At 35.6% G+C, this 13252-nt stretch overlaps 1 protein-coding gene across 14 annotated transcripts in view; it reads left to right on the plus strand.

The window, feature by feature from the left end:
• DOCK3 (dedicator of cytokinesis 3) overlaps positions 1–13252 on the plus strand; it is a 221367-nt gene that overhangs the window by 63792 nt on the left and 144323 nt on the right. For all 14 annotated transcript variants that reach the window (XM_087743795.1, XM_087743802.1, XM_087743796.1 and 11 more), the window contains exon 6: positions 8662–8810. In XM_087743795.1, coding sequence (XP_087599921.1) covers positions 8662–8810 — 149 coding nt within the window. The remainder of the gene's footprint in view (positions 1–8661; positions 8811–13252) is intronic.

Consider the following 13252-nt stretch of genomic DNA (forward strand, 5'->3'; position numbering starts at 1 on the left):
TTCAGTGTTGTTCAATTTGGAGATGTCATAACAAGTCTCATGCTATTTCTAATTGTTCTCAAACCCCTGAACTCTACAGTCTTGCAATCAGGATAATTTATTCTTCATGTAAAAAAGGAAAAGGAAAATTATGCTTTTCAAGCTCAGAGAGGGTCTTGAAAAGGTAACCTGTGAATACTTGACACAGAAGGTCTTTATACATCTCCCAGAGGCATAACAGAATTATCAGCTGCAAAAGTCAGCTATATGTGTGTCAGATTTATTTTTTTCCCTTTAGTTGGTTTAGAAACCTTTCTCCTTTACTCATATTTCTGTTTTAGTTGTGCTGTATCTTATTCAGAGAGATATTTGGGGCCACATGCTGGGGAAAACGAAGCCTCTCATGTTCTTGGGCTCTTTTCTTACTCTATTATCTTTCAGAAGGTTGACTTACATTTTAGTTAGTTGTACTTCTGAAGAAATGTGATAAAGCAAAATGTATTGTCTTCTTGTTGTGTCCTTTTAACAGTTATATGACGTGATAAAACCATTCAAAAATGGGGGGAGACACCAGGAAACTAAAACCCAAGAAATCATCCTTCATTAAATAGCAAAAACCTTGCATGTGGGTTTTTTTTTTTTAATTCAGAAGGGAAAATAAACTTAAATTGTATGTTCTTACATTTCAAAACGAAAACAAATTAAGTACATTTAATATGCGAAGGATTTGGAACTGGCTTCAATAAACGTAATATGAATTAAAAAGGGGTGGGAGTGTTAATGTCACTTGTTTTTACAGTATTAGAAATGAAGAATGAAGAATTATAAGTTTATCAGAATAATTATCCCCTTCAATTCCATTTCCTTAAGCTTTGTTAAAAGTTTATTATGACATTGTGAAAGGAGGTTACTGTTGCTGTTATTCCTAAATAATTAGGTTACTTCAATTGAATTTCAACAAAATAATGGTAAGCTGCAGTCTCTTCCACAATCTCATTATGTAGGTTTTTCCAGCCCTCAGCGATCACCAGTGGCAGCCAGGATGGGGACGGGCTGGAGACAGAGGGTCACTTTAGGGTATTTCTTCGACCAAATTTTTCCTCTTCTCAAGGTAATTATCCCACAGAGCCCCTCCTTATTTTTTCCTGGAGAAGACCAACCTCCCTTCTTTGCTTCCCTATTTTTCTGTTAACCAAAAAGCCTAAACAACACTAATTTACACCCAGAATACCTGTCTTGTTTTGGCCAAATTGCATTTCTTGATGATACAGAGCCTAAAAGTAACAAAGGTATATGAATACTAATAGCATGAAGTCAGACACCAAAGCAGTGTCACATTTGTTTAAAATTGTTTCTGTAACTGTTAAATGTTGTCATCTGTTACTTGTCCTAAGTTACTGTATTAGACAACTCTGGTATCTGAAATTGTAAATAAGGAAAAGATGTAAGAGTCAAGATACATGTCTTGACTGCTTAGTGAGTGTAATAACTTGTACTTGGAGTTATTTACATATATGATGTAACTGATTTTTAAAGTGGAAAAGTTGTTTATAAAGGAAATTGAAAAAATATAATTTTCTCTGTACCATACTGCAGTACTATGAATAAAAATAGGTTCTGAATTACATCTTTAAGTTAGACATTTAAGGTCTGTGAGGTGATACGAACAAATAAGAAAAATCTTCTCTCCTTGAAGAAGGTCAATAGCATGGTACTAGCCCTTCATAAATATATTTTTCTTCATAATACTCTGTGGAGCACTCCGAACTTGAGATGGGTTGATTTGTTAAACACAGAGCATTGTATTAACAGGTTTAAATATTACCCACTGTCAGAAATTGAGATCTTAGGAAAGAAAACAGCCCTTTTCAAGAGCAAATAGCTTTGCTAACATTGTGAAGACTTGTCCTCCTTTGTGTTGTGTTATTACCTTAAGTGTTGCGACTGCTGTAATGTTACCTGGGTTCCTCTTGGCATGATGTTTATAGCTATGAAAAGCTGTAGGGTATTCATTTGGTTTGCAACAGAATACAACGTATCACCAGGTTTTTGGACTTGTTCATAGATAGCTTTGATTTAAATACACCATTTCGGTTTTGGACCAGATCAAATAATTGTTTTCTGTTTATCGTAAAGGATTTTAATGTAATCGCATTTAATTTTTTTTTTTTTTTTTTTTTTTTAGAAATGTGCAATCCAAGGAAGTTCTGAAATTATTTTGGAGGCAATCCAATTGTTGCTTTGCTGTACAAAGTTTCTGGTAAAGCACATTAAATGCTTTTAGGTAGAGGAGGAGGTGGTTAGCACAAGTTCTGCACAAATGAAATTTCTAGTACATTTCAGAGAAATAGGTGGGAATAATGAGTAGTGAAAAGAGTTTGCATATATACTGCTAGTATGAGGATGCCTATATAAAATCAGCTTCTGTATAATTTAAGACTTCATATCACAGGTTTCATTCTTTTGAGAACACTTTTTTTTTTTTTTTGCGACTCAGGGAAAGCCAGAATCCTTGTAGTTTCTACTTAGATTGTTGCCAAGGGTGGCAAGGAACCTTTTTGTGAAGTTACTGATGTAAATTCAACATATCTTTTAGCTCAAGGATTTTGCTATTTCAAAGAAGCATATGGACATAGTATATCCAGAAAAAAGTTACTGTGCTACTTAAGTATGGTATATGGTGATTCAGATATATCATTTAATCTAATACAAAAGAAAAGCTTGTAGAAGTATCTCTGCTTATCTTGTAAAGGCTTTATTTTGTTGTTTTGCTCTGCTTTTGCTTTCTTTATTGATGTTCCATCATTCTTTTTACCGCTTAAGTTTTCCCTTTGTCATGTGTCAGTATTTTAAGCTATTGTAGACATTTTCATTGGCAAAAGAGTCTGAAGAATTTACTAGTAACAATGTGAGATAGTCTTTTTCTGTCAGTCTAATTTACTCTCCTTTAATACACACTGTAAATTGAAATTCCCTCTGTGAATACAGTAGAGAATCCATTTAAAACAGATTTATAGTAAATAATTTCTGTTTGAAGCTAAAAGCTATGAATATTCATAGGAGAGAATAAATGCTATTCATGTTAATACATTCTTACTAATAAATAGAGAACTTCAGGATAGAAGAATGGAAATAAACCAAAACTGAGGTGCCCTCCTTTCTCAGTCTTTTACTTGTCTGAAAGACTAATGTTGTTTGTTGAATGTTCAATGGTGTACTGTCAAAGAAGTGTGAGCTCAACCCCAGACTCTTGTGAAAACTCCAGGATGGTGCCACAACCCTTTGTATATGTACTTTGTAGTTGTAATTGGGAGAAGTTGTAATTTAATTAACTTTATTCTTGCTTGATGTTACTTTTCCCTGTTTGTTTTCTGTATTGTTTAACTGTTATTAAAGTCCATTTTAGCTCTGTGATAAAAGAGGACTAGGTGCCTAGGCACACATGTAGAACACAAGAATATGTGCAAGTATTATGTTCTCAAATTTCTTTGCTTTTCTTTGGGTGCCAGTCTTGATGCCTGCATACTGTCCACATCTCCCACACAGTTTACTTCAGTTCCTTTTCCTATTTCCGAGACATCCTTGTATTGACCGGTAAAGTCTGACCTTTATTCATCAACAGGCACTTGATGAATACTATCTGATTTGATAGGTGGTGTTTAAGGTTTGCATAATAATCATATTAGAGATTTTGGGTAAGATTAAACCATAAATATTGCACAAATCTATAAATTTCGAGAGAGCTTTACTATAAAATAATTTGCTTAATTAAAAAATCAAGACAAAATTGAAAAGAAAGGAATGAGTTTTGTGTTGTTTCCAGCTTTGCTATTTCCTTTCATGTGCTGACGATGCTTGCAGGCTTTAATATCTAATTTAGATACCGAAATCCACAACAAGGAACCTGGGAAAAGCTACTCACTTGCTTTTATAAGGAAACTAATTTTTTCTGCCCCTCTCCCCCATTATAGTCTAAGGCAATTCTATAGGAAATGTCTTAAGGGACTGCTCTTGAGAGAGGCAAAATCCTGACTTCTTTACAGTAGTGTTAAATGAAGTCATGGTAACAAAATGACTATAAATAGGTCATCTTCCATAATATACCAGTCTTTTATATATTTTCATATTAGGTGGTATCTATTTGCAGAAGAATAACAAAGGCAGCCTTAGTATTTCAAAGCCACTATAGGCATGAAACAGGGAGTTTGTGTTATTGCACTGAAGCATGAAACAGCTTTGTGTTCATATGAATGCAGGTTTATTTTATGTGATTACCTGTTGAAAAAACCCAAAACACCTGTGTTAGGTGCTATGCCCAGGTGTTGGCAGTGGGGATGTCTCTCTGGGAAGAGGCCAGTTCCGGCTGGTTCCACAAGAGACCCGCTACAGGGCATAGCTGAGCCCGTTAGCAAAGCTGGTGATGCCTCTGGGAGAGCACATTTAAGAAAGGGCAAGTGGCCACACAGGATGAGGAAAAAAAGAGAGAGAAACAGCCCCACGAACACCCGGGCCAGAGCAGGAGGAGGGGAGGAGGTGAACAGGCGGCGGGAGCAGATACCCACACTGCAGTCTGTGGGAAGGCCCGCACCAGAGCAGGTTTATCCTGAAGGACTGCAGCCCATGGGCAGGACCACGCTGGAGCAGGGGAGAAGTGTAAGGAGGAGGGAGCAGCAGAGAGGAGCTGCTTTGGACTGACCACCACCCCCATTCCTCTGCTGAGGGGGGAGGAACGGTGGAGGCGGCAGAAATGAAGGAGTGAAGTTGGGCCTGGAAAGAGGCGGGGTGGGGACAAGGTGTTTTAGGGTTTTTTTGTCTTTGTTTCTCACCACCCAACTCTTATTTTAATTGGTAATAAAGTAAATTAATTTCCCCCAAGTCAAGTCTGTTTTGCTGGGATGGTAATTGGTAAATGATCTCCCTGTCTTTATCGCAACCCACAAATATTTTCATTTTCTTCCCTGCAACCCTGGCCTGTTGAAGAGGGGGAGTGAGAGAGCGGCTGGGTGGGGGTCTGGCAGCTGGTAAAGGTCAACCCACCACAATACCAAAATCATCTTTTGACTTTTGATCTCCACAGAGATATATGCAGTCATTAAAAGAAAAAAAAAGAAGAAACACATTAACGCCAGAATTCCACTTTTTGATGTGTAGCTGTATATGTGAAGATTATCCAAGCACTGATAAGTGGGACTTGTTAGTAGTAACAGATCAAAGAAACACAGCAAATGTATTTGTATCTGGGGATAGTAAAATAAAGCAACAAGATGTGCTGGAGGACAGACTTGTGCCGCCTGTAAGAAGAGAGTCCTCAATTCGTTAAGGCTCTCCAGATGCTTTGTCCCTGACACATCTTAATTATTACCATAGAATTTTTTGCATAAATATTTACTTTTATATTCTAGATGTAAAACATTTGCCAAATATGTTCATAAATGTGCACAGCAGATCATTCTGGATGGACTGATAAAGTGCTCATTGCTTGGTAGCCTGTGACAAAGCTAGATGAAAAATGAGAGCTTATAGGTTGTATGAAAGTTCACTGTAAAACAGAATTAATACTTACATATCAGATTGACTGGCATTTTTCTATTTAGCTGCTAAAAAGATGATAAAGTTTCAGGTTTGTTTATGGTGCTGCTCTGACTAAAATTGCTTGAACGGCTCTAATGCTTAAAATTATTTTTTTCTGAAAATGTGGTGTCCAGGATCATCAGTTTCAATTTAAGCAGTTTTCTTTACGGGGGGGGGGGGGGAAGGAGTTCTGATCAGCTTAGCTTAGTGTTGCATTTTGCAGGTCTTTTTTCTTGAAAGAGAGAAGGCAGAGGAAAGTCATTAAAACATGCGCATCTCCCTCCATCCCTCTGTCCCAAATGGAACTTATTAGTCACTAGACTCTTGTGGTGTGAGGAGGGGCATTATAAACTGTTGTTTGATTGCTTCAAACTCGTTACTGCCTTCAAGACTGGAATTAAGCTACATTTAACTCTCTTCTAGCTCTCCTTTCTCTCACACAAGTATTTTCCTTCACTTTCATGGGTCATCTATGGTTCACTTAACTGTTTGCCTGAGATCACAGCTACAGCTCTTCTAGCTTTCCACTTTCTGATTCCTCTTCTTCCTTTCTCATGGGGGACCTTGTATTTTCTGAAAAGGACACCATATGTTTAGCTCTCTGTCTATCAATACTTGCTCATTCTGTTGAAAGCAGATGAAATATTTTTTGAAGAATAAGTCTGAGAACTAAAGCTGAAGAGGGCATATTGTCATGGTCAAGGAACACAAGAGACATGTTTGAGGGTTTTTCTTTTGCATAAGACGTAATGTGATTAGCTTTTACAAAATTCTATTCTACAGTCTTGATTTCTCATTTATTTGTATTTAAAGTAAGTACTTCTGATTCTTATGTAAGAAATAACTGTGTACAAATAACTCTAGAACATATAGTAATTTAACCAGCATAGTGTTCTGGACTTGAATTTCTTGATAGCCTTGAACCATCATTACAAGAGTGAGGGAGTGGCTCTTTGAGCAATTTTATTTGGGAAGTCTGAATATGATCATTTTGGAGCTGATTCTCATGGTCATTTAATTGCCAACTGTTTTACTGATAGATATGCCTAATTGCTTTTTTGATAGTCCCAAACTCCATTGTCTTCATCTTGTGTTAGAAGAAGTTACATCTAAATAGCATATTTATTTAGAAGTTCATCTAAATAGCATATAAAAATGGACATCTCCTATACCTATTGTCTTCTTGAGCTTATATAGGACTTACTTTGGACAACATTTAGTGAAAAAACGTAAACACAAATCTAGTCATTTTATACTTATCAACTACGCATTATTATCTTCCTAGAATAAGTATTTTCAGCCCTGGAAAGATACATCTTTCTGTTGGATCTGGTGTCTGTATTTCATTTTTTCAGGTGGGACCAGAACCAATGTTGATGCATAGTTGAAAGATGGTGCATCTTTTCATCTCAAAATTGTTTGATAAGAACAGCAGATGATTCCATCTGTGCTTAACCTGCTTTAGCAAAACAGATGTGTAATCGGGTGCAGAGAAATGAACAAATTGCTGATCAAAATGGAGTGCATTGAAATCTGTTTTCCTAAGTCATGCAAATCTAGTGGTCTTGTAGGAAAACAAACTCAAGTAGATGGAGATTCTTTTTTCATCTCATCTTACCTACTTTTGGTAAAAAAAGTGAAAAACATTTTTTCTGATAATATCTTGCAATAGAAAACACTTATGTTTTTCTTTGTGGGTGTTCCTCTGTCAGATCTAGTCTTGATAAATACAGGTATCTTTATTTAGAGAGCTTTTATAAAACACTCATTTACAAGCAGAAATGCAATCAATACAATGCTAGCTTGCAAAGTCTCAGTTTCCATCCATCTAGTCAGTGTTTTTCCCAAGTGAGAGTCAGACGTTTCAAGTTTTGCATACAGGTAGGAATGCAGCATAGTTCTTTAAAAAAACGAGCATTCAACTGCAACAGGAGATTTTTTTTTTTTTTATTCTTGGGATCCTCATTCATTGCACATTGGCCATTTTATGCAGCATGAGACATGGCTGTGCAGATAAGAGCTGTCTTGACACACAGTTCTCATCTAGCTGATATTGGAGTAGTTTTGACACGATTCCTTATCTTACTATGGGTGGTTATAGGTGGCCTTGGTTGTTAGCACCAGACTTTCCTTTTTGTGGACTTCCCATATAGTTATTTCCTGCAGGGGAAAAAAAGTATTTCTACTTCTGTCCATGTTTTGGGGGTTTGGTGTTGGTTTTTTTTTTTTTTTCATATTTGAAGAATACTAGTTCTTTTGGAAAGGATTGCGGTGTTAGTTGTTTAGATTTTTTTTTTTTTTCCCTGGTGGTGGTAGTGTGGGGTTTTTTACTGTCTATGGTAATTTTCCTCTTTTAAAGTAATTTTGCAGGTGGATTTTATCATTAATTGCTTTAGTCCCTTTTAGAGTGCAGATAATGAATATTCATATCCCCCCACCTAATATAGATACCTGGGTAAATTTTAGTAATTGGAGTATCAAAAATATTAAAAGTGGTTTTCTGTTGTGGTGAATCATTGTTGCTAACTCTTCAGAACCGTTAAGTTAGCTGCTGACAGAAAACTTAACTTTTTCACCTCTCTGTTACTTTAAATCTAAAACTTTGATTTTATTATATGATTGGAATAAGTGGTCCCTGCTGCACATAACGAATCCTCTTATAGCATTAGGTTCCATCAGAAAATGGACGCCTTAGCAGATTGAGCCTAAACTTCAGAAATAAAAAGTTATTCAATTTAAATAGCATCAGTTAACAGTACTTCTTGATATAAGTATTTTAAAGCTTGTACAAACTGGCTTAATGTTCCTCTAGGGTAATTAAATGAAAATTTGGTAACTTATTAATATCTCTCTCTTTCTTCTTTCTCACACTCTTTCTCTTTCCAAACTTATTAATCTCTCTGTTCTCCTCTCTTTCTCTCCCCCCTTCCCCTCTTCTCTTTCTTTCTTTCTTTTTCTCCCTTTTGCCCGTTCTCCCTTTCTCCCTTTCTTTCTCTCTTTCTCTCTCTCTTGCTTTCCTCTCCCTTTCTTTCTCTCTCTCTCTCTCTCCCTCCCCCCCTCCCCCCCTTTCTCACTCTCTTCCCCTCTCCTCCCAAAAATATGCCTTTACAGAAACATAAGGTAGATCTTTTCTACAAACTGCGCCATGTGATGAATGAACTCATTGACCTACGTAGACAGCTGCTGTCAGGTCACTTGACACAGGATCAGGTGCGAGAGGTCAAGAGACACCTCACAGTGAGGCTGGACTGGGGCAATGAGTAAGTACAGGTACCAGCTGGGTACTGTTTGTTCTAATTATTTTTAAATAGCTTTTATTAAAAGACAAAACCAACTTTTTCCTTCCAATAGTATTTGTACACAGGTAGAACATTTCATTATTTGGAAATCAGATATAACTTTTTACAGTGAGTTTATTGTATAGTTCTACTATTTCTATAAAATGAGCTGTTTGCTTATCAGTAGGTCTTTTCTAAGGCTATCTGCGCTTTTACAAGGATTAGTTTACTTACTTTGTATCAATATAGTGAGTATTAGGCCTGGGAGTATGTGTTCATAGATACTAAAAACCCATTTCTCAGTTGAAGAAATATTTTAATAGTTGGTGCAATAACTAGAGCGTCTCACTGTTAACAGTGACATTGGAGCTGAGGCTGTGATGTTTAGACTTTTTATATAATTATAATACATAATCTATGTATTTGGCTGTTGATGACATTTCTCAGAGGTGTAGAATCTCCTTGTTCAGTTTCACAGTGAATTTGTGGAGAGTTTTTTTTAGAGCCAAAGACGACTGCAATTCAGGTAGAAGCTGAAATGGTAATAAATTGCCATTAGACAAAAACTAGCCCTTGACCAGAATTGGTTTTGTTCTGATATATATTGTGTATCAGACAGGTAAGTTTTGCATGGCATGCATATGACCTTTTCAAAGGAAATATCACGCTGCTCAGGCATATAGCAACTGCTTTTCAACTAGGAGTCGCTAATTAACATATGGGTGGGAGGAATTCTGTAAGTTGACAACTAAGGAAGAAAGTCAAATGTTTTTCACTAACATATCTTTGTTATGACTCTGTTCCTTAGTCACCTGCTTCAGGACTCCCTATGAGAGACATACTTGAATACATTCATGGAGATTTAGCTAGCCCCCATGCTACATTTCATTTCTCTCTTGTTGAAAGAAAGCGCTAAAGGACATAGAGTAATAGATTGCATCAAATCATTGTTCTGCAGTGCAGAGTTACAGATATTTTCCATTATCATTCCCAGTAGAGTAAATGGGAACGAAGAGACCATTTTTGAACATCATGCCTAGATGTTTTTGCTCAAAGAGTATAGGGATGAAATTAGCAACAGGAAGCTGCAAAAATGTTGTAGGAAAAAAAAAGATGAGGAGAGTAGAGAGCAATGCAGCAATGAAGAGAATAGGCTGTTCAATGAGGTGGCTATAGGCATCTCTTTCTTTTTTGTTTTTAAATGTAAAATCATTAAATACGAAGTACATTAAAACTACAAAGGTAAATCTAATGCATGAAAATTATGGAGAAGCATCAGTGAAATCAGTAAATATAAATACATTAATGATTAAGTTCGTCTGCTCAGGATGCTTGTTTAGGAAAAAAAAATTTCTGTGTTTCTCTACTACATAAGAACAGGTACTGACCTCCCTAGAGAAAAAGGTACATGAGATCAGAGATACATGCTTCAACAGAAGAGACTATCAATAAAGGAACTGCATAAAAAAGCGTATGATTGAAAAGATATTTAATTTAATCTGTACATTATGCAGTATTTAATTATAAATGTCTGGGAGTTTGGAAGGTCTTTCTGCAACATTACTCTTTTCCGTAGAATTTCTGGGAGAGTTCTGTTACTTTTTTTATCTCCCCTCTCTGAGTTTTATCATGAAACTCATGACCACGTGTCTTAATCTGTTAAAAAAACTAATGATTTCCATATACATATTCACATAGTACTGGCCTTTCTCAAATAATGTAAAAATGTTCATTGCTTATTCTGTCATACTTGAGATTTGCAAATAAAATAAATGAAAAAATTTGTTACTAACATGCATTAATGTTAACTGAGAAGCTTAAATACGTGCAGTTTGAGCAGGTCTGTATTATTCAAGGTAGTGCAATCTAATAGGAGACATTCTATGACCAAGTAGCTTTCAAGAAACAGGTAATCTTACACATCTAATATGTAGCATGTATGCTTATTTAGTGTAAAGCTACTTTTATCCTGACCTTAATCATTAATGCATTGTATTATTTGGGAAGGAGTGATCCAAACATGAAATTCACACTTCCTGTCACAACCAGTTAGGTTTTATTCAGTTTGTTGAACTGGTATCATTTTCCCTTAAATACACTGGCAGCAGTTCTGGTAGTCATCCCTTGTGTTCTTGTAGGAGTTTGTGGAAATCAAGGGCAAATACACTCCTTGGATTAATAGTTACAGATTTTTTTGTGAAAGAAGTCATTTAGACTGTTTTCAGAACTACTACAGTGAACGTCTTTTACTTGTTTTTGTATACTTAGTCTAAATATTAAGAAGTTTTGCTTTGTAGTTTGGTTTGTTAAAAATGTAGGAATATAATTTATTTTACAGCTACTGCTGCTAACCTTTAGTATTGTTGCTAGTCATTCTCATAATGCAATACTGATTTCCACTTATTGTAGCAATTTAATTTTTGTTGCTTACGCATTCTTTCTCCTGAATACAAAAATATGATGCTGGATGCATCCTTTTTGTGATGCTTTGTTACCTCTTCCAGTTTCCCACAGTTAGCTCGTTTTTGTATGCATACAGTGGCTGGTATTCCTGCTATATAGGTTTTTTTATTTCCCAGTTGCTCAAAAGAGCTTCAGATAAGCATCTTAGTGGTTTTAGATTTTTTAGTTTTAAGCATCCTTCTGTATATTTTTGCACAGCTGAAATCTCATATACTGTCTTTTTCCCTGCATATCTTGCTAGGTTTTATACAGAATGTTACAAATACTTGTGCTTTTTCAAAACAATTTATTAGAATATTGATCTATTGAAGTCTGAAATGCTATTGGAGGTGTCCAGTGGTCTGTAAATAACAAGGGAAAATTTGTAGAGCAGGTAACAGACATTACAAAACTGAAATCTGCGGTTCATCATCTCATTCTAAATCATGCTGCAGGTAAAATAGAAACTTGATTTTGAAATGCTTATTTAGTTTTTTTTAAATGAATGGGTAAGTTTTTCAACTTCTACGAGTGCTTAGAATGGAAAACCAGAATTAAACTTTTCTACTAACAAAAAACTGTTTCATTCTAGAGTCTTTTACGTCAAAAACAGATGAAGGAATCTGTCTTACAGAGCTTCTGTTTGAAATGTGGGCGCTCTGCTTCTGCTCCAGTGCAAAAAATTAATTGCAGCAGTATGTGCATACCTTATTTACCAAAAAGGCAGATGAAGATTTCTTCAAAGTAATTTAACTCAAAAATCAGAGGTCATATTAAATGGTCTTCAAGATTGATTCTTTCAGATTAATATAATATTTGTCGGGAGATTAATAGAAAGCATCCCGGTTTCTGAGCACAATCACTTTCCCTTTTATACTGAGGGAAGATACTTCCTTCCCTATAAATGTGGGATAGATACTCTATGTTTAGGCTCAGAAACAGAGTAGGGGAGGGGGAGCCACCAATACTTTTGAGATTTTGGACAGATAAAAGTGATAAACAAGATGAGTTTATGGGCTTATGTCACTTCTTAGTCAAAGGTTATTCTTTTTCACAGAAAATATTAAAATCATTGCATTAAAAGAAATTTTCCAAATAGTTGCCATAAATTCTGCACAGAAAGATCGACAGATAGCCGAAAGTTACAAATGAACATTTAAAAAGAAAAACAGGGGGAAAAATGTTTGAAATAAATCTTTCACACTGTCATACAAATAAAATGAAACACTGTTTTAAAGTCATAGTCTTTCTCTTACGTCAAAATTGTACTCGGAAAGCCAGTGGCAGATGCAATGTTAGTACCTACTAACTACTAACATGTGTAACACTGTAGGGGGAATAGTGTGATCCAGTGAAGTAAGCATAGTCTTAAAACTCAAAAGGTCCTAAATTTCAGTGCTCACATCCTTAGAAGATTATTTCTGGACTTTGAGTGACTTACCCTCTTGTCACGTTTTTCTTGACATAAAAGGAATAATAATTACTTCCTGGTAGTGTTAGAACAATTAGCTTAAAGTTCATAAAATGCATTTGGGGATATATATTAAATGTACATATGAGGTCGTAATATCTGGAAGTCAGTTTGAGAATTAAAGAAATTCTTATTATAGTAGTTGTCATTGTTGCATCAAAGGTGATCAAAATATGAGTGAACAATTTAAACAAATATAATGAAATGCCTTGAAGAAGGTTGCAGAAAGAGTAGTTGCCATTTCTGTCTAAATATATAATATTTTTTCCCTCTGCTGAATATATCTGTAGTAATGATTGAATAGGGATTGAAACTGTAAGGAACTCTCTTGGATGTCAGTCTTTGAGGAAACTCTTAGTAACCTCTTTCTGTAGTCTGACACTTCCATGCTCAGAAGTATTTGCTGCCATTCCCCTTAATCAGTTCCTTACTAAGATTACTTACCTTCATCTCATCACCTTCATTTTAAGAAGTAATTTCCTGTGTAGCATTACATCAGTGCTTTAATAAT

Source organism: Nipponia nippon, unplaced genomic scaffold (genome assembly GCF_047370975.1).
Source record: "Nipponia nippon isolate SJK-2023a ecotype South Korea unplaced genomic scaffold, ASM4737097v1 scaffold_9, whole genome shotgun sequence".
Lineage (NCBI taxonomy): Eukaryota > Metazoa > Chordata > Aves > Pelecaniformes > Threskiornithidae > Nipponia > Nipponia nippon.